This window comes from Mustela nivalis, assembly GCF_964662115.1.
Source record: "Mustela nivalis genome assembly, chromosome: 6".
Taxonomy (NCBI): domain Eukaryota; kingdom Metazoa; phylum Chordata; class Mammalia; order Carnivora; family Mustelidae; genus Mustela; species Mustela nivalis.
In genome coordinates, this window is record NC_139025.1 from 101,833,785 (window position 1) to 101,855,678 (window position 21,894).

General features: G+C 41.5%; 3 protein-coding genes and 1 long non-coding RNA gene across 5 annotated transcripts in view; 2 read left to right on the plus strand and 2 right to left on the minus strand.

The window, feature by feature from the left end:
• Nucleotides 1-3,401, plus strand: part of MTFMT (mitochondrial methionyl-tRNA formyltransferase) — a 22,820-nt gene extending 19,419 nt beyond the window's left edge. The window contains 4 exon segments of the mRNA XM_082737279.1: nt 761-839; nt 1,702-1,784; nt 2,973-3,125; nt 3,127-3,401. Of these exon segments, the coding sequence (XP_082593405.1) occupies nt 761-839; nt 1,702-1,784; nt 2,973-3,125; nt 3,127-3,168 (357 nt within the window). The 3' untranslated portion in view covers nt 3,169-3,401.
• The window catches only part of SLC51B (SLC51 subunit beta), a 48,886-nt gene extending 36,260 nt beyond the window's left edge, over nt 1-12,626 (minus strand). Inside the window, exon 1 of the mRNA XM_082737299.1 lies at nt 12,522-12,626. Coding sequence (XP_082593425.1) covers nt 12,522-12,549 — 28 coding nt within the window. The 5' untranslated portion in view covers nt 12,550-12,626. The remainder of the gene's footprint in view (nt 1-12,521) is intronic.
• LOC309867956 lies at nt 3,130-12,512 on the minus strand. Of its 2 annotated transcripts, XR_014313412.1 has the most exons (3): nt 12,304-12,512; nt 6,406-9,462; nt 3,130-6,190 (listed from the first exon to the last, which is right to left on the minus strand). It is a non-coding gene; the product is annotated as an uncharacterized lncRNA (long non-coding RNA). The 2 variants fall into 2 exon arrangements; XR_014313413.1 differs by lacking the exon at nt 12,304-12,512 and having other exon boundaries at nt 6,406-10,145.
• Nucleotide 12,627: 1 nt separating the features above from the next.
• Nucleotides 12,628-21,894, plus strand: part of SPG21 (SPG21 abhydrolase domain containing, maspardin) — a 17,050-nt gene continuing 7,783 nt past the window's right edge. Inside the window, 3 exon segments of the mRNA XM_082737307.1 lie at nt 12,628-12,872; nt 16,355-16,441; nt 19,076-19,342. Coding sequence (XP_082593433.1) covers nt 16,379-16,441; nt 19,076-19,342 — 330 coding nt within the window. The 5' untranslated portion in view covers nt 12,628-12,872; nt 16,355-16,378.

Here is a 21,894-nt window from a genome sequence, read left to right on the forward strand (position 1 = left end):
TTACTATACCCAAGATTAAAAGTCCATATACTGGGAAGAATTGCTATTAATAGTAGCAAGAAATTGAAAATAATTGAAATGTCCATCATAAAGGTATTGGTTGCATAAATTATGATATAGTCATGATGGGAGTACTGTGCCACAGATAGAGAGGAAATAGACATGCATACGCTTATGAAAGTTGCCCGTGCTTCAGCGTTAGGTAAAAAACTTCCTTGTAAGAGTATGTTCTATATTTTTGTAATATTTGCAGGAAAGAAAGAAAAGGATATACCAATCAAATTGTTAACAGTGGTTACTTCTGGGGATGAGAGTACAGAATAATTTCTAAATTAAAAAAATTTTTTTTAAGTTTTATTAATTTAAGTATCTTTACGCCCAACGTGGGACTCGGACTCAAAGCCCTGAGTTCAGGAGTCACAAGCTCTTCTGACTAAGCCAGCCAGGCATGCCTACTTTCTAAGTTTTTAAAATATAATTGTTGTAATGCTTGCATTTCTTACAATGAACATAAATTTAAATTAGAAATATCAATAAAGATATAAACATTGATTTTTAAAATAGTGTTTAAGATCTTATCAGTCTTAGAGACTGTTGTAGAGGGTACACAGCTGTGTACTGTATCATAAGATTTAGAGACTCAGTTCCCAATTCTTCTGTAACTGGGAGAGTCAGACCAGATTAATGCAAAATAGTAGTTGAAAAGGATTTGGGGGTTGAGTGTATTCCATTATCATACCTTCTTTAATTTTATTTGCAGATTCCGTTGCAGACTCTATGGATGGATAATACCATTAAACTTCTGGATTTGGTAGAAGTTAATAGTTCAGTCCTCGCTGGTACTAACTTTTGAATAGCTGATGTGGAAAACATTTTCACTGTAGTCCATTTGAAAATGTGACTCTTTTACCATAGGTCACATTTACTAAAAATAAGGATTCTTTTAGTTTGTTCAGTAATGATAATGCTTTACATTCATTTATTGTCTTACTCTTTGCAATGTTCATTCTCATGTATTTTTTCATTGGTCATCCTAAGAATGTGAGAAGTAGGCAAAGGAGTCTTACTATCCCATTTTAAGCTCTGTAATTTCCTACATTAAGGTTTTCAGGGAGTGCAGAATGACTTGGTCAGTTTCATTCTGCTGAATATCATAATGAAAATCCCTGGGCAACTCAGGGAGAATCCTAGGCCAGGGTATAGCATTTTGTGACACAGTCCATTCTGAGGCCCATCAGTACCCTCCCAGTATGGTGGACTGAAGGAGTGGGAGCCACAGAGGGAGGTGGTCCAGCTCAGAGGGAGTTGGGAGTTCCACAGATATCTAAGAATGGGATTTCCTGGGTCATGGATGGAAGGGTCAGCTTGGATCGTAAGCTTCCTGTATACCTCTCCACTGGTAGCTAGTTATCTCCCCCAAATGGTCAGAACTTCTAAATTTGACATTTTCGGTTGATCTTTGGGAGACTGGGTAAAGGTCTGGTAAGTTCCTATGTGTATGGAAAGCTTCCCTTTGGGTTTGAGATGCACTAGAGCACCATGGCTCCATTGTAAGTTTGGATTACGGAGTCAGGGTATCAGCAGGTATGCCCTCTGGTATTAGTATTCCCTCCTAGGATGTTTTTTCATTTTTAAGCACCATGAAGTTGCATAATTATTTATTCTTTCTCATATCCTTCTCCCCTCCCCCCAATTCTTTAGATCTAAAATTAAGAGGACAACGTGTTACTCCAGGATCAGTAGTATACCACAAACAGTCACAAATACTGCTGGTTTGTTGCAAGGTACATTTGCCTTTAGCTTTAAATTATACTTGTTCTACTGAGTTTAGGGTTTATCGTTTTTAGTTAAGACTTCACTCAACTGTTTAATCCATCAGAGTGAGCCAATGTACAGTTTAATTTTTCTTAAGAAATAGAGTCACTATTATAATTTTTGAAAGTGATGAAGTCTTACCAAGGCATTATTACTGAAAGAAGATTCGGTAAGTTTAGTGCTCTTTTAAAAGAAACTTGTATATTCTCAGCAGCCCAATTTAATTAACAAGTTCTTGTTAGTAATTAACAAGTCTTATTTAACTAGCAACTCACGTTGTTCATTTGGTGATCACAGAAGATAGCCATGGCAGAGTATCTAGCTGAACTACTACAGTGCAGGTATCCTACTTGCTTTTACTGTTCAATAGTGGTTAAAGAGGAGATTTCTTAACCTATTTAAAATGACTTTCGAACCATTATTATTTTATGACAGTGGCCTGAGAGACGTTCCACATTTCTTCCATTTCCTGATATTTTCCTTCATATGGTGTTGATGTGCCATGTTTCCTGCTCAAGAGGCCAAGTTTATAATGTATGATAGGGTGATCTGACCTACACAGACTGTAGATCCACAGCTCCCACATCAGACTCTCTTCATCTTGCTTATTCTCGAACGGTGTATGGTGGATATGTTTGCTGTTGTCTGGGTCTTTATAGGTCTGTCCTGCAAATCTTCAGTTTGCTCTCATAGAAGGAGTTGGGGTTGTCTGAACATGTGAGTTTAAGTCCCATGAGTTATGTCGCCTCGGACAAATCGCACACCTCCCTGGGCATCAGTTTTCTCTTAAATCAGTTTCCGCTGGGGATGATATTGGATCTGCCTACTTTTAGAGCAGTTACATTTTTGATGACCAGTCATAGTAAGATACATGGACATATTCTGAAAACTATAAAGTACCATGCCAAGATGACACACTTTTTTATTCTGCCCCCTTTATATTTCAATAGGTTTAATTTATATAGGTCTATACATTTGTTGTCACTCGATAATAAGTTTAGAGTCAAAGAATCATATATGTTACTTAGTACAGTGCTATCTGTAGCTAGGCATTTGGTAAAGATTTGTGGGTTTGTTTTCATGCTAAAAGTTGTATATGCTAAGATTTACCTCCAGTTTTGCCAACACCCCATTTACTGTTTGTCTTTTGCCCTTAGGATGGCTGGATTGGTGTTCGATCAGTGATGCTCAAGAAAACACTAACAGCTACTGATTTCTACAATGGGTATCTGCACCCCTGGTACCAGAAAGATTCCCAACCTCAGCCAAGGCAATGCAGATTTCAGACTCTCAGACTTCCAATAAAGAAGCAGGGAAAAAAAAATTGTTGCTATGCAACAGTGCATTAAGTAGTTAGGAAGTAGATGGATAAGAACCTACTACATATTTGTAATTTATTAAAAGCCTTATTTACAAGGAATTACCTTGACTATCAAAGAAGATGACACTGTTGAAGAGAAAGGAAGGAAGATTATTGTCAAAAGATGAATTACTTCACTTCCCATTTTTTGTTTAACAGTAGTTAAAACCACTTTTCTATTTGAATAACAAAAAGAGCTTTAAATAAAACTATTTATAATGTGAAACTCAAGGAGATTTTTATCTTTCCCTAAAAGCAAATACAACTAACTAGTAATTAGTGTGTATGTGTGTGTGTATAGACACACATACCCCTACAATAGTTTCTTTTAAAAAAGTGCATCTATGAAATTTTTTAGATCATATGTCCCCATTGACTAAGCTATCATTTCAGCAATATTTAATCTACATTTCTGATTTTCAGTAAGCAGTAAAGTCAGCTCTCTAAATTTATCTACCATCCAATTCTCATAAAGCAGTAAACATACATAATATTTAATCATCTCTGTCACATGAATCTGTACTATAAATTCATGGTTTACATCTAGGTTTTCTTTCTTTCTTTTTTTTTTTTTTAAGATTTTATTTATTTATTTGACAGAGAGAGAGATCACAAGTAGACAGAGAAGCAGGCAGAGAGAGGGGGAAGCAGGCTCCCTGCTGAGCAGAAAGCCCAATTTGGGGCTCGATCCCAGGACCCTGAGATCCTGACCTGAGCTCAAGGCAGAGGCTTAACCCACTCAGCCACCCAGGAACCCTACATCTAGGTTTTCTTAATGTAGGGATATGTTAACATTTTTCAACTTAATTGTGCAGTTAAGGTTATTGAGCATCTGGTTTGTGCAAACTCCTGTCTCCAAGAGAGTCAAGCACTCCTGGGGCAGGAAGGAGATGCAGCAGCCAGCTGTTGAATTTTTGAAAATTTTTACATACCAGCTCTTCCTGCCTAGATTCTATCAGTACAGATTGTTCTCCTCTCATTAATAAATCCATTCCACATTTATTGATAGGGTGATCATATAATTGGTCATCTAAATTAGGCACATTCATGAGTAAAGGAAGCACTTATAATAATTACTCCTGCACAACAGGCATAAACCAGAATTCTCTCAGGCAAACCAGGTTTTATAGATATCCATCCCATTTTTGGAACACTTGCTTTGGAGGGAATGTTTTTGCAAATCCATCCTTTCAGCCAGAGCACAGAATAGGCTGTTCCCAGGAGGACCCCAGACTTTATCCTGCTTGCTGGAGATTCAGAGATTAAGTAATATTTGGTATCTTCAATCTGCTGGGGAGGCAGACATGTAGGCAAGTATAATACTGTTACGAATGCCATAATGGAGGCATAATGGAAGCATTAGGTCTCCCTTAAGGGATTCAGTGGAGGCTTTCTGGAGGAGGTAAAGCTGCATCTGAGCCTCCAAATGATGATGAGGTCACCATGCAGACTAAAGCATCCTAGCACGCACAGAGGCATAAAAGAACACTTTCACAATGGGTTATGGGTTATGGAAATGTGCTTCTTAACTAGACAGTGGGAGCATGATAGCCTTTTATTATCATTCTTTAAACCACAAATTTGTAATGCAATCTCTTCAACGTATGAGCTAGTTATGTGCTTACAGATATATATGCACCTGGCTGGAAAAAAGCTGACATTGGATCATGGAAGAGCAGCAAATGGCATGTTAAACACTGGGAAAAAGAGCAGAGTATTTGGAACCAACTGGAATAGGGTGGATGGAGACAAGACTGGAAGAGCAAGATGGGGGCCATGTCACTGAGGGCTTTGAAAACCATGAGACTTTGGACCTTTGTCTCCTATGCAGTAATCAGGGAAGTGATGACCGGACTGGCATTTTGGAAAGGTAACTCTGGTGGTGGAGTGGAAGGTAGAGCAGAGGGAGAAGCTGTGGCAGGAAGGTCTGGTGGGAAGTTAGGAGTGTGAAGATCCTAACTACAGCCACAGTTATAGGGAGGGCGGAAAGGAATTTACAAGATCTTTGTTGTAAAAATAAGAATGTGGGTTATCATTCAGGTATTCTATTCTAATGGAGAGTTTTGGCTCCACCACTGATTAGCTCTTTGGTCTCTAACAAGTTACCCTCCTTGAACTTTAGTTTCGTCAAGAAATGGGGCTGAAGATTAGAAAACAAAAAACAACTGCTCCCCAAACAGTTTTTAAAATCAGTGACTGTGTGAAAGTGCTTTTTTGCTGTCGTTTTCCAGTTAATATGCACGGACCACTTCCCCCCTTCAGGGGCTAAGGTCATGTTGTGGAATTCAGAGAGAATGCGAATCAGTGCCATCTAGGAGCTTGCCTGCGCAGGAGCGGTGATAGCAGGGGACCTAAGAAAATGCCCACTCAGACACTGCCAGAGGGAGTACAGAACCTCACTGAGGGCACAGCTTTCTGCTTATCCCTTCTGATCTCTTAACTAGCTAGTGGTGAATGGTCTCCAGTCTGCCACCCCACCCCACATTCTGGCCAGAGCCTGTCTTATTTAGCTAATACCATTGGCCTTGCTGCACAGAATCTTTGATGCCAGACCCCCTCTAGCCCTTGGCCAGACTGTGAGTTAAGACCCAGTCTGGTCCCCATTATTTCACCTGCACAAAAACACTACCTAATGCCAAGTAGGGGGCTGTGGGTGACGCTGTATGAGCTAGAAAGGGAAATGGTATCATGATTGGCATGATTGATATACTATGAAATACCTTTTATACCCATGAAATCTTGAGGCAAGAGTGCAAGACTCAGGGCAGTTTCCCATCCAGAGAGCCTCAAGCCCATCTTGGGCCTGGAGCGCAAACACCAGGTTTAGAAATGCCATCTGCAGTTTGGCAGCCCATTTTGGAAAGGTAAATGTTATACATCCCAGGTAGGTCTCAGGAAACTATTTACAGTTTCAGGCCCCCTACAGAAATCACAATCCAGTATGACTGAGCAGTGTTTCTCAGCTAAGCTAGAGTCACCTAGAATACCTATTTAAAATGTAGATTACAGGGACACCTGGTGGCTCAGTTGGTTAAGCGGCTGCCTTCAGCTCCGGTCATGATCCCAGCGTCCTGGGATCGAGTCCCACATCGGGCTCCTTGCTCGGCAGGGAGCCTGCTTCTCCCTCTGCCTCTGTCTGCCACTCTGTCTGCCTGTGCTCACTCTCTCTCCCTCTCTCTCTCTGACAAATAAATAAAATCTTTAAAAAAAAATGTAGATTACATACATACATACATAAAGTGTAAGATTCCCCCCCCCCTTTTTTTTAAGTAGGCTCCACCTCAGCATGGAGCTTGACATGGGTCTTGAACTCACGATCCTGAGATCATGACATGAGCTGAGATCAAGAGACAGATATTTAATGGACTGGGCCACTCAGGTGCCCCAAAATGTAGGTTCCTGAGCCCAACTCCAGACCTTAATTCAGAGTTTCTAGATACGGGACTCTGCATTTTATTACACTGAACAAATAATTTTTTTTTAAAGATTTTATTTATTTATTTGACAGAGAGAGAGAGATCACAAGTAGGCAGAGAGATGGGGGGAAGCAGGCTCCCTGCTGAGCAGAGAGCCCGATGCGGGCCTTGATCCCAGGACCCTGAGATCATTACCTGAGCCAAAGGCAGCGGCTCGACCCACTGAGCCACCCAGGCGCCCCTGAACAAATAATTTTTATGCTAGAGTAGTGACAGCTTTAACTAGATTAAGAGGTGCACATGCTGTTGCCTAGGTCCGAGGTCCTCGTTGGAATAGCCTATTCTGTGCTCTGGCTGAAAGGATGGATTTGCAAAAACACTGCCTCCTTATGCAAGATGCTTCTATTTTGGTTCCTCTTGTACAAAAATATCAGACTCAAAACAATTCAGTTACATATTAAAAGTTGGGTGACCTACAACAAGTTACTTAAATTCTTTAATGATTTCTCAATTTAAAACATGGGTAATACCTACCTTCCAGAATAGAAATACACATAGAATATGCCCAAGGAACTGCCTGACACATAGTAGATACTCAGTAAGTCCTAGATATTATTGTCAGTGTAATCTAATACTGCTAGAATGCCTTCTTTGAGCCTGCAACAATATTTTCTCCTCTGGATGGCAGCAATAGCTTGCTGAAATGCCTTTAGACCAATAGGAAGAAAAGAATTTAGAGAAGGTTCTGTGATTTCATAACTCAAAATTTCATTTAAGAGATGATGAAACAGGGACTTAGCAAAAGCTTGCTGGTGACAATACTAGGATTAGAACCTCAAGACCACAGTAAATTCTGTTTAAAAAAAAAAAGAATTTTACTCATGGTTTGATTTGGGTGACAAAAGTTTATCTGAGCATGGCTGCTGAAAGATGCTTATTTTTTTTATACTTTGTATTTAAGACAGTATAACTTTTCACCACTCTTTTTTTTTTTTTAAGATTTTATTTATTTATTTGACAGAGACACAGTGAGAGAGGGAACATAAGCAGGGGGAGTGGGAGAGGGAGAAGCAGGCTTCCCGCTGAGCAGGGAGCCAGATGCAGGACTCTATCACAGGACCCTGGGATCATGATCTGAGCCAAAGGCAGATGCTTAATGACTGAGCCACCCAGGCACCTCAACCACTTTTCTTAATATTCATCAAACAGTTTCAAAGTGAAGATAGAAGATTTTGAAAGGCAGACAGATTCAACAAACATGTCATGAGCGATGGCCTTGCCACTGACCTTAAGTCTAGGCTGGTTACTCACCCTCTCTAAATCCATTTCCTTTTTATGAAATGAAAGTTGTACCTGTTTTGCAAGGGATGTCATGAGGAATATATACATGCAATGCACTAGCACAGTGCCTGGAACACCATAGGTTCTCAAAAGCATTATTACTAGCTAATACTTACTGGGTGCTAGCCAGATTTCCAAGGACTTGACCGGAGCAATCTCATTTTATCATTCCAAATAACCTTGTGAAGCAGATATTGTTCTCCATCCTCATTTTTCCAGAACATTAAATAGCTAATAAGTGGCAGATACAGAGTTCATACTCCACTGGTCTGACACCAGTCTGTGGGCCTAACCACTTTCCTACCCTACCTCTATTTGCAGATGTTTTTAACCTTGATCAGGGAATTTAATGTTTTAGACATTGGTGCTCAGAGACAAAGAAGTGGGAGCCCATGGTAACTGAGTGCCTATTAATATGCAGGCACTATGCTACACAATTTCTTTCAAAAAGATTTTCTTGGGATGCCTCGGTAGCTCAGTGGGCTGAGATCAAGTCCCACATCAGGCTCTCTGCTCAGCAGGGGGCCTGCTTCCTCCTCCCCCTCTGCCTGCTTCTTTCCATACTTGTGATCTTTCTCTCTCTGTCAAATAAATAAAAATAAAATCTTTAAGTAATAATAATAATAATAATATTTTCTCATTTCAGTTAGTATTTAATCACGATCTTCATTAGCTCTAAGAATTCATAAAGCTTTCTAGAACCCTACAGAGAGAAGCTTCTTTATTTTGTACAATAATAGTATAATTCTTGTTTCCCAGATTTCTTTATTGTAACTTTTCTTCCAGAAGATAGAGTATCACATTGCTACTTACAGAAGAAACACTAATGAGATACTAAATTGTCAGATGATCAAAAGATGTTACCTTTGCTTAGGATCTTCTATATTAAAAAGTTAGCAGTGAATAAAAATTAGCTTACATAAGAAGGTACAATATTGTTTCCAGAGAGAGGCATTTTTGTGTGCCAGCTGCTTTTAAAGTTTGATTGGGGTGGGGGGGTCCTGGGTGGCTTAGTCACTTGAGTGTCTGCCTTCTGCTCAGGTCATGATGCCACGGTCCTGGGATTAAGACCCACATCTGGGGTGCCTGGGTGCCTCAGTGGGTTAAGCTGCTGCCTTCGGCTCGGGTCATGATCTCAGGGTCTTGAGATCGAGTCCTGCATCGGGCTCTCTGCTCAGCAGGGAGCCTGCTTCCCTCTCTCTCTCTCTGCCTGCCTCTCCATCTACTTGTGATTTCTCTCTGTCAAATAAATAAATAAAATCTTAAAAAAAAAAAAAAAACACATCTGGCTCCTTGCTCAGCAGGGAATCTGCTTCTCCCTCACCCTCTGCCTCTACCCCTTCCTGCTCAAGCTCTCTCTCTCAAATAAATAAATAAATAAAAATCTTTAGGGGTACCTGGGTGGCTCAGTGGGATAAGCCTCTGCCTTCGGCTTGCGTCATGATCCCAGGGTCCTACGATTGAGCCCCACATCGGGCTCTCTGCTCAGTGGGGAGCCTGCTTCCTCGTCTCTCTGCCTACTTGTGATCTCTGTCAAATAAGTAAATAAAATATATTTTTTTAATCTTTAAAAAACAGAACAAGTTCTAAAAAATAAGTGACGGTTTATAACTTATTTGATGGAACCTTTTTTTGATAAGTAGCAAGCTCAGAATACACATGTCAGCATCTTTCTTGGGCAGTTCCAAAATCTCCACTCCATGTCTGATCCCTATAATCCAGTGTGGCATGTATCTGACACAGACTGGGTCTGGCAGTAAGGAAACAGCCTTCATTCTCAGTCTTGGGTCTCAGCATAATTTGATAAATAACGCTGTAGTCAAAAGTATGCTGGGCAGCTTTAAAGGATGTATTCCAGGGCGCCTGGATGGCTCACTAGGTTAGGCCTCTACCTTCAGCTCAAGTTATGATCTTAGGGTCCTGGGATCAAGCCCCACATCGGGCTTTCTGCTCAGCAGGGAGCCTGCTTCCCCCCCCCCTCCCGCCTACTTGTGATCTCTCTCTCACTGTCAAATAAATAAATAAAATTGTTTAAAAAAATAATAAAGGATGTATTCCAAGAACTGATACTACTGTGAAAAACTAAGTGTTCATTTCTCTTTCACTTTTTCACACATCTATGATTTCTAGGGGTAAAACAGAAGTAATTCATTCTGGTGGATCAGGTGGAAGACCATTCTAAGTGAAGGGAAGAGTATATATGAACACCTAGAGGGTTGAGACCTTGTAGGGTACTGGGTGCCCTTCGAGAAAGCCAGACCTGCTCTTGCCTGTTGATGTTCGACTTTAGCTTGTAGGCCAAAGAGAGCTACTTTTTTTTTGTTCTTAAAGATTTCACCTATCCATTTGACACAGAGAGAGAACACAAGCAGAGCAAAGGGAGAAGCCAGCTCCCCGATGAGCACAGAGCCCAATGATATGGTCTCCATCCCAGGACCCAGGGATCAGGACCTGAGCCAAAGGCAGACACTTAACCAACTGAGCCACCCAGGCACTCCCAGTAGGGAGCTATTAAAGAAGGAGCAGGGTCTAGAGCATGAATATAGTTACTTTTAATTATTTTTAAATCATACAGTAATATAATAAATATATTCTTATATAAATTCAGATACTAAATCTAAAGCCAAAGTTCTTCACCACCCTTCCATCCTCCAGTTTCTTCTCAGAGGTAACTGCTGTTCCATTTGTTGTCTGTACATACATGAATAAGATATATCTAGGATTATTTTGCACGTGTGTTTTAAAACAAATATTATCCTATTGAAAGATCAGTTTGAAGGATAGAGCTTGAGTTTGGGAATCCTGAGAACCAGCTGGCCATCTGTTTACTTTGCCTGGTGTTCACAGATTATCTTGTGAACATTCCAGTTTTTAAGTGAGATTCTCAAACAGGGATTGGTGTTGTGGGAACCATCTGGAAGACCCCAACCGTGACAGCTGCAAACCCTCACAGCCATATCCACCAGGTCTGCCTGTACCATGGCCTGCCCTGGGTCAAAAGTTTGTTCCCTGCAGTTGTGCAATTACAGGACAACTGGAATTCACAGAGATTAAATGTTCCCTGTTCACATTAGGGAATGGATAATGTGCCAGCCAAGTGTTACAGGACAAATGAAGATCCAAACATGACTGCAGGGTCCTTTCCTCAGAAAAGGAAAACATTCATTACTTTGGATTTGATCTTTTACATTATAATAAAAGTTCACATGCAACAAAGAATACACATAATGAAATCAACAGTCAGGTTAAAAATTATTAGAAAACTAACAGAATAAGGACTTCTGTATATTTAGGCATATCCATAGCTTAAATCTCATTAGAGCTGTTACTAAAGTGAGGTCTTTAGTAACAGGAGATATGGGAAATAAGGTATATGTGTGGATAGACTTATTTATTCTCTCATTAATTCATTGAATATACATTTAGTACCTACTATGAGCCAAATCATGTGCTAAGACACTGGTCGATTACTGTGTTCCCTTTGCTCTAAATTAAAACTCAGAGCCCACCTCTGGAGACATAAATGAGTATCCATAATGGTCTTAAAAGACAACCAGTGATTTGGAATTTATTCCGTTCTTTGAACTATTCCAAAGTTTTGAGGAAAAAGCCACAGGTTAAAAATCTTCTGTAGAAATATGCCCTTTGCACCTACCTGGTGTTTATAATAAAAGTCCACTTCCTATGACTGACTGAAAATTCTGAAAGAAGTGCTGGGGTGGGGAGGAGCCGCTAAACTGTGATTGTGGTCTTGGGAAATGCGTCTGGGATTTGTAGGAGTTCTAGACTGGGACCCAACATTCATGAGCAGGAAGGCAGAGGTCATAACTAAGGGTGCAATTTACTCAGATTCTTCCCTGACCTTAATCCCATAAACAGTTGCCGCGGTAGGGGCACAAACCAAAGGCTTTAAACTGGATAAAAGCTTTCCCTAAAACAGATTAGGGGGAGGCACTTTCAACAGGACCTTGCAGGATCACAAAAAGACTTCAAACAAGATTTACATGCTATCCAACCTTATTACACATTTTTTTTCCAGCAAACTGTAAATGCCTTAGTGAGTAACCTCTGCCACATTTTGCTTAAGAGGAAAGTTTACAAATATATTAATATTCTATATACCTTTAAGGGAAAGTGATGCAGGAGCTGGAAGCTTGGGGGAGCCGTTCTCAGAAATCCCTCAGAATGTCAGCCCAAGTCTGGAAAGTGTTATGAGGGGTGTTACAGGGAGGACTACGGAGGGCGTCTTGGTTGTGCCAAGAGGAAAAAAATCTTGCCAAGGAAAGACAGTATACAAAGCGCTGTTCACCAAAGCCTGTAATCCAAAGGGGTCCCCCAAAGCTTTACATGGCGGAGAGAAACGGTCCGCACCTGCTTCCTCCAGGGGGGCGCGAACTGAAGACAGAGGCAGGTTCCAAGGAGTCAGGCGCCCCCTACTCGCACAGTCTCTCCCTCGGTGCCCGATCGAATGGGTGACCTATAGCTGACCCAGAGGCAACTCGGACCTCCTCCCGAGCGCGCCGCCACCTCCAAGGCTGACACCGATCCCCAACCCGCAGCACGTACTGAGAACGCCCGGAGTCACTCACCTAGAGCTGCTGCTTGTCTTGTCGTCATGGTGACCGGCGGAGCCACGCAGCCCCGCCCCTTCCTCAAAACGTGGCCCCGCCTCCTCCGAACCCGGAAGCGCGAGGCTCGCGCCCACTGCGCGAACCGTTCGGCGAGGGGGAGCGCGGCGGCCCAGGCTCGCCCGGCCGCGCGCCCCGCCCCTCGGAGGCCCGCCCTCCAACTCGCCCCCACAGCTCGCGGCGCTTGCGGGTACTGAGTGCTCTAGCTGCCGGCGGTGAGCTGGGCCCAGCCACCCCCACGGCCCGCGCTCCTACTGGAGGGAAGAGCCGCCTCGGGGAAGAGGAAAAGGGACGTGGGGGAGGCCACGGCAGGTGAGGGGTGGGTGAGGGCCTGGGAAGCGGGCTGTGGGTGTGTGATGTGTTTAGGCTTGCAGGTGGGTGTGTATGTAGCGTGCGCGGCTGCCTCCGTTGGTGTGACTTTGTTTGTGTGGCCCCTAGTGGGCTGGTCCATGTGACCATGCACGTGATCGCACGTCCCTCTGTGTGTGTCTGTCTGTCTGTCTGAAGTCGAGTTTGGGTTCCTGACGTGGTCGGTGTACCTGTGACCCTGCCTTTTTGAGGCTTTCACGGTGGGACTGGGGTGGGGTGGGGTCTGTGTTTGGATCATCTGGGGTTAGGGTCGGAGGGGGCGCTGGACCAGAGCGTACTGCTGTAATCCGGTCCTGGGGATACACTGCTGCAGTCCAGGAATATGTTTTTCAACTTTTAAGAACTCTGAGCAGAAAGAAGCTAGTTATTTTGGAGATTGCACCTCAGTGACAAATATCTTTGTCATTGCCAGGTGTGAGGGAGGTAGCAGGACTAGTGTTTTGCTTTTCCTCTTCTGGTTTTCCTGGGGAGTTATAAATTCTGCATTTATGCTGCTTCTTTGTCTCCTCGCGCAATGTTCCAGCTCCTTGTAGCTGAAAGACTCAAGAGACTCAGGAGTAACTTAATAGCTGTGTGCAAATTTCCAAGAGCTTTTATCCCAAGACAGCACAAGGTGAGGTGTCACCGAAGAAATGTCAGGTAGGCAGCTTTTCCTCCCATGAGGTTTAGACAATAATGGAGTAAGTTCCTGAAGAGAATAGGAATAAATCTGCCCCTGAAGAGATCTGAAAAAAGAATAGCTCTACTGGTGTCGTAATCTATGGAGACTTGCCCTTAAAAAATCCAGTTGGATCGCCTAGAGACCCTCAGGTTCTAATATTTACTTATTGCTGGTATTAATAATCACAGATTGTCCATATGTGGATCAACTACAGATTGAGATAAAGGATCCAAAAACCTCTGACTAGTTAAGCTGGTTATGTGACTTAAACATTCTTAAAGACAATCTCACTGATTGTAAACTGGCAGGTTCTGTTGGAACCCTGAGAGATAAGTGCATGAAATTCTTGGTGCACACTCAAAATTGGCAATTTTATTGTCTAGCACCTCAAGGGCTAGAGAGGACTGGGTGTCAAAAGCACTCCCTGAGGAGGGGTTTCTTTAGGCAAGATTGAGGCTGATGTCTGCAGCCCTTTTCCCACCAGCGTGAACAGGTGCTTTTGTTTTTGTGGAAGAATTGAATTGTGAGAGATCAAATCAGTCCACATTTGATCCGTATTCTTTCTTATTTAATACTGACCAGTTTGGTCGCAATCTCAGTTAACTTTTTTTTTTTTTTTTCTGGCCATATACAGAATGTTCCTCTTGTGACTTGGAAAAGTATACCCCTTTAGAGAATGAAAGAGAGCTAGGAGAACAAACTTCCTTTTCATACCACTCACAGCTGCTTTGCCTTTGCAGCAGTGAGTTGTTTTTTTTTTCCCCCACTTAGACGTCAGTTGGTCAAATGCAACATTTGGTATCTGTCTTACCTTTCATGTGCTGCCAAACTAGCACAAGTGTTAAAATCACTTGCCCCTACAAAAATGTAGTCACAGTTGGGTGGAATCTTTCCATCTAGTGAGATTAGTTATAAAAAGTTATAATACTGAGTTGGTTGTGAATCACACTGCGGACTGTGGTAAGGAACATCTTTCTACTTATTGCTGTGGGAAGAAGTGGATGACAGTGAATGTGTGTGCCCGTGTATAATCTGTATCTGTATGTGTACGATCTGTGTGTGATCTTTATGATAATTTGGTTTGTACATTGCAGCCGATTCCAAAACTGAATAATTTTTCCCAAGTTTGACAAATCTAGAAGCTAACTATTTGACTTTAAGGGCCTTAGGTGTTTTATAAACCTGCTGAGCAGATAAATGGCTTAGATTTTTTTTTAACATGTTACTATTTGTTAAGAGAAAATGGATATGCAGAGAATGATTTTCTTTATTCCAGTATGAATTATAACTGCAGTTGTGCACACTGATTTCAGCTTAAGACTGGCTAATGATATTCTTGGTACTCTTTAGAACAAGTTATGATTTTAACATACTTTTCTAAAATCACCATCCTAGCCTTGAGAGAACAGACCATTATTACAATGTCAGGGTTGTAAGTCAGGTTTAGTAATGGATGTCTACATTTGCCATCTCCTTGGGGTTTAGTTTAGTAACCCCCCAACGTTAGAGGTAACTGTTAAGACTGTTAGTTCCTTGTACTCCCAAGACAGCAGATGTGGGAGGCCAAAAGGGAAGAGTTTCATTGGGTTTAGAGTCCCCAGCTCCTAGCCAGTCCAGAGAACCTCTAAAATGACAATTCGGAGTCAGCCCAGGAGTTAAGTCTAGTGGTCATGAACACATCCTAGCCCTAGTAGGAAATCCAGACTCACCCTAGGGGTAGAGGACAAGATGAACAGCAAGTATTTGAATCCTTCCAAACCAGTGGGTGGAAGTTCCTCATTTGGCAATAAGAATCTGCAACAGAGAGCTGTAATTTCAGTTTCTTATTATGACATAACACAGATGCTTTAGCAAAGAGGGGCAGCCTTTCAATTGAAGATGCCCAGCCAGTCCGAAGCTCTTACAGGGCTGAGTCAGAGGGAGTTTAGGATGGCCTGATCCAGTCTTCTTAGGACATAGTCATCCATTTTGTCAATGGATAACACCTCTGTGCCAAGCCCTGTTCTAGACTTTGTCGTAGATGACAAAACAAGCCCAAAGAGGGTCAGTGACTTTTCCAAGGTCACAGAGCTATAAAAGCTAGAAATTACCAATTTTTTCTAAAGACAAATGTTTTGTTGCTAGATACAGTGCCGTCAAGCCTATTCTGGTATTTTATCACAGATCTTTCAGAAGAGGTTATATCACTTTTAATCACACCAACGTGAACAGCAAATCTTCCTGTATTTTGCATTAAGTATTACATGTGAAGTTCTGAAGTTATATTCCACTAGAGTTAGATTTATGGCATTTTGTGAAGTGATCAGGAGGCACGCTTACATAACTTCCTTTCTCTAGTGTGGACTGTTCCCTATCATTCTACATCTTTGTTAAAATAGATTTCTAAGATACTGTCAACAGAGTTTGCAGTCATTTAACTAGGGCAGGCAGTCTGATGTCAAAAAAGACTCTTCCCTGCCTCTGGTCCTAGCTCTGTAATAGCCATGGGATCTCTGGAAAGTCATTTAAATTTTCTAGATTGAATTCTTCATCTGGAGGAACGAGGGAGTTGGAGTCATTGTCTCTCAAGGGCCCTACTCTGCTCTATGACTATAGGATTTCACCAAATTGTTTTCTGTAGCTTAAGTATATGCAAGAGGTAAAATAGTCCATTTCCTTGGTTTTACCATTTAAGGTATTGTTGGTATAGCTAGACCAGACTCTACATTTAGTTCTGATGTAAACATGAATTCTTGACGTGAAACATCACATGCTTTTATTTCAGGGTTAACCTCCATTTCAGCTAATCATGGGAGAGATTAAAGTCTCTCCTGATTATAACTGGTTTAGAAGTACAGTTCCCCTTAAAAAGGTATGTATGGTTTTACTACACCTCTTCTTCTCAAAATCTTGTGTTCTGTTTTTGTGACTGAGATGTTATGCCTTAGTAGTGTTTGAGAGTAAAAGGTCATTACCAAGTATCGTGACTGTGGGCTGTAGAGCATAAAGTTCTCCCTTCTTTGTCAAGTGCAGTCAACTTTTGAGACTTATTCAAGAGTAAAAGTGGGTATAACTATACTCATTATTTTATAATTGCTTTTATGTATCCAAGCAAGCAGGAATATTTGTACTCCGTTTAGGGGAAAACTTGCAGTAACAGCAACTGCATAGTAAGTGTGGTCAGATTCTGTTACAAAGCCTTTTACTGTTCCTCAGATTTAAGATTTACTTTGGGTCACATTATAGGTCCTCTGTTTGCAGTGGTAGGCATCTTCAGGAAACCTTATTTGCCTGGAATGTCCAAAAACCCCAAGCACTTATATTGAAGTTTGACTGTTGTCTTTGAGTCCCCAAATAATCACAAATGTTTGGGGATCACACTAGACAAAAGCTAGTTAAGCCACAGAGCAAAATCTTTGCTGATCCCTTTGCAGAAGTATGAGAGTTACTGTGATCTGAAAATCTTCTGTGTCTCTATTATAATCATTTTGTCAGGGTAGACATCTGTGAAAGCACCATGCAGGTTTGAATTAATAACACAACTTTTCTCCATATAGAATTTGAGATACAGTTCTCCTCCAATTATAAACAGAGTATCTGCTATATAACCAGCAGTGTTGTAGAATTTCCCGGATCTTTTATTTAATTCTTTGAACGGTTTAACAAAGTGGGTAATGATGCCCATTTCATAGATGACAAAACTGATATCCAGAGAGGTTAACCTGTTAAAGATCACACAGCCTGGTAGAGTCTGGATTAGAATCAAATTAATCTGGTTTCAAAGCCAGAAATACTTCACTGCTTAACAAAAGGAGCCTCCCTTCCTTCTTGTTCCCTGGGAAACACTGTCATGCTAAAAGATAATTGGCTTCTGGGGTCCCTCTACCTTGTCCCATCCCTGCAAGTAACTCATGTGAGCTCCTCTTGACGGACTCACTTTCTCAGTAAGCTGATCTCCAGACCCAAGACAATACCAGACTCACTGAAATATTCTTAAAAGTAGTTATAGCCAGTAGTTTCATTGATGTCATTTTCTCCAGACTGACCTTAGTCTGGTCCGCAAGTCATGATAAGTTTGCTTGAAATTTTGTGGTGCTAGATTTTAAATTACAAAGAGATACTGTGTCTTCTAAAATTATCAAATATAATTCTGACAGATTTGCCATTTAGGGAACTCTGAGAACATTGAAGTGATAAACTTATTCCAAATGGATTATTGGAATAATTTCCTAGAAAATCTTGGAGATCTGAATATCTTATCTCATATGAATGTTATTACTACAGATCGGGATTTACTGTGTGTACTGGCAAAAGCCATTAAGAGATTTTCATCACAATCATAACAAAAACAAACCAAAAAAACCCAAAAAACAATGAAAAGCAAAATGGTGAGTGGCAAAATACAAAGGGCAAAAACACAGGTATGAGTATTATTGTCATTATCTCTGAGCTGGGGAAGTCCAAAAGCGAATTGTTAGGGTCCTCTGGACATTGCCTTGCCTCATTTGTCTGCTCCCAGTGATATCCGTGATCTCAGTGACCCCTTGGGCCCACAGCACTGCCAACTAGGAGCTCTCCGAAAACAGAACCTGGAGACCTTGAGATTTTTAATGGCAAACTGGCATAAATATTGATTTGCATTGGCAAAAGTTCAGGCAGTAAATGTACTTTTCCAAATCCCACCAAAAAGTGAGCCAGAGAAAACAAAAATGATTACGCAGTGAATAATACTGATATCTAACACTCACTGAATACAGTATATCTGCCAGACTCAGCACTGAGCACCTGACTTGACTCAGCTTATTTAATGCTCATCTTTTTTCCCCTGCATGGTTAAGAACTACTAATTCAAGAGGGTTTCTGACTGCTCCCTACCCTTTTTTCCCCAGAAAGACAGTTTTTCTCTCTGCCGACTCCCCACACCTGACTGACCGGTTTGAAACATTCTCCCAGGACAGGGACACCTACAGCTGCGGCCTCCTTCCTCTCTAGCAAGAGTCTCCCGCCTCAGAGGCATGGTCTGGATCAGCTTCCAGAACCATCTCCTGAGTGTGACCATCTCTCCCTAGTTTGTCCGAGAGCCTGGAGTCTTTTCTCCCCTCTGGACAGAGCTGGAGAATGACTTTGCAAATTGCCTCCTACACACACACAGCCAGAAGTATGGGAAAGAAATAAGATGCCATATACAGAATTTACTGTTTAATGGTAAACAGAATAGGGCTTCATATAATCATGGATGGGAAAGAAAATTAAAAATTGATTTCTGAAAAAAAGCAGCTCTTTGGAAGAGTATGAAGCAGTTCTGTGTAATATGTTAGCACTGAAGAGGGAAAAAGAGACCAAAGCAGTTTATTATACATGCTAATCTGGTGTGATCCCCAGGGAACCTTGTTAACAACCAAGGCAGTGACATTAAAATTGTCAGAGAAATTGCAGTATAAAGTAACAGTATAAAACCAAATCCATAAGCTTTTCCTTTTTTCTTTTCTTCTAACTTTCCCTCCAGATTATCGTGGATGATGATGATAGTAAAATATGGTCGCTGTATGATGCGGGCCCCAGAAATATCAGGTGTCCTCTGATCTTTCTCCCCCCTGTCAGTGGAACCGCTGATGTGTTTTTCAGGCAGATCTTGGCGTTGACCGGCTGGGGTTACCGGGTTATAGCTGTAAGTATTATTGGGTCAGTATTACAATTCATGTCCACATTTCATGGTTTTTTTTGTATGTGTGTGCTTCTGTTTCTGACGAACTATAGTAATGGTCCATGTTTTTGGTGTCTTGTTTTTTGTTTTTAATGGAAGGAAGACACTTTTTTTCTTTTCTTAAATGTGAAATGAAATCTTTTGAAGGAAGGCTGTACAGTACACGGACACACAGAGAAGCAGAGGGAACAGACCTCTGTGGAAACCTCTGTGCCCAGCTTTTAAGTAGATTGTCTTAAGTCTGAACAGTAGGAAGCATCAGCCTTGTTTACAGATGAGGAAATGGAGGTTCAGGTCATTTGGGTGATCGTGGCAGGTCATGGCCACTAGGGGGTGTAGGGAGAACCAACCTGAGTCTTCTGACTCTATTTCCCCTCCTAGTTCATGACCCCACTGCTTCCAGAGGAGGTGAATGTGCACTCTCCCGCAGAAAAGGGTCTGCTAACACTCGGGTAACTGAAAGCTTGCTTTAATGTAAGTCTTCAACAGTTGAGATGAGGTTTATTCATTATAATGCTCATAATCTCAGCATTTGGTTAAGTTTTCTGTTTTTGTTATTTTCTTACTGAGTTTGGACTAAATCTAGTTTCCCGTTTTGTTCTCAAATCCCTTCTGGGAGAGCAGTGTAGGTGAAGAAGTCACTGTTGTTTGTGACTAGTTTTGTGGCATGCCCGGACTGCGTAACAGTGGAGGCTGGTCTCCTGGCTTCCTGGGATGGAGAGACTCTGTGGCTTTGAGCAGGCAGTTGTTTCTGGGAGCTGGAATAGTAACACCTAAACAGGTCTCCCTGTGGGAGTATTGCTTTTACTATTTTATTTACTGTCTGAAGGAGAGAAAACTCTGACCAGATCTCTTCTCTTGGGAGGTAACTGAAAATTCAACTGGGTTTACCACCAACTAGGGCCACACAAAACAAATCCCAGTTCTTCCTCCTGACAGCCCTTATGGAGAAAACTAGTTACTATCAGCACCGCCCGGTGCCTTCCCCCAAGGTCTTTTCTTCCCTGGCAGAATTCTCCACATTCTTTAATCATTCCTCATATGGTGTGTTTTGAGTCTCTGCAACATAATCCTCCCTTGTTCTGGGTTTTCATAAATTCCTCTTGGTGGACAGCATGTTAGGAGAGCAAGATGGCCGCTGCAGCCCAGGACACGGTAGTAGCTTTCCTGGTGGCCGCTGTTAATCAGCCGGGGATGGGGGAGACTGAGTGGCCTCAGGCTTCTCTCTCACTTTAGAGCACTATCTGAAGTTGACTGTGTTTTTATTGCTCCTAACTGGCAGGTCATGCTTGCTTTACCTTCCAGATGGGTACTTCTTTTAGCCCTCAAGCTTCTTGACGTAGGATTTCCTTATTTCATTAGCTAGATAAAGAATAAAGAAAAGTCCAGGGGTGACTGGCTGGCCCATTTGGTGGAGCATGTGACTCTTGATGTCGGGGTTGTGGGTTGAGCCCCACGTTGGGTGTAGAAATTTCTTAAAAATAGACAGAAAAGGCCAATGGTGACTTCAAAGCTACTTTGTCCTTATGTGCCTAATTCCATGAGGTTTTAAAATGTCCTAGATATTTGTTAGTATCTCACAGTTAAAAGGCACAGGCCCTTTTCTCATTTAAATTTTTATTGAGATAACTACAGAGTCACATGCAGTTGTCAAAAAATAATACAGAGCTGTCCCTTTTATTCTTTGCCCAGTTTCTCCCTGTGGTAACATTTTACAAAACTATAGTAGGATATCATAACCAGGGTATTGATTAATACAGTCCACTGATCTTACTCTGATTTCTAGTTTTACTTGTACTCGATTGTATATATTTAGGTGTATGTCTGTGTTAAGTTGTATACAATTTTATTACCTATCTAGGGCAAGGATATCTTTAAATTAAAGGCTTCATAAAAATACCTTCTTGGGGCACCTGGGTGGCTCAGTCATTAAGCATGACTTTGGCTCAGGTCTTACTCTCTGAGTCCTGGGATCAAGCCCCATATCGGGCTCCAGGCTCTGCATTGAGTGGGGAATCTGCTTGTCCCTCTCCCTCTGCTTCTCCCCTCCACTCACGCAGGCATGCGCTCTCCAGACTCTTTCAAATAAATAGATAAAATCTTTTTAAAAAAAAATATGTCTTCATGAGGCACTTGGGTGGCTCAGTTGGTTAAGTGTCTGCCTTCAGCTCAGGTCATGATTCCAGCCCCATGTCAGGCTCCTTGCTCAGTGGGGAACCTGCTTCTCCCTCTCCCTCTGCTGCTGCTCCCCTGCTTATGCTCTCTCTGTCAAATAAATACATTTTTTAATGTAAATTAAAAAATAAAAAATAAATATATATCATCTTCTTTCTTTTCTATCATCTGACTCAAATTCTCAAATTTTCTGCTAGGGAGAGGCTCTTTTCCATCCTGTCAGAACAGTGGAATCTTACCTACAAATGAAATTTTTAATAGTAAAAGTAACATAATTCCATCACGTCTAAAATTATCCTATTATATACTTGGCAGTATCTATTCCAGCGATTTGTTAGTGATAGAATGAATCTAAGTACTTAAAACAACCAGGCATCATTTACTTATTTTTTTTTAAAGATTTTATTTATCTATTTGACAGAGAGATCACAAGGAGGCAGAGCAGC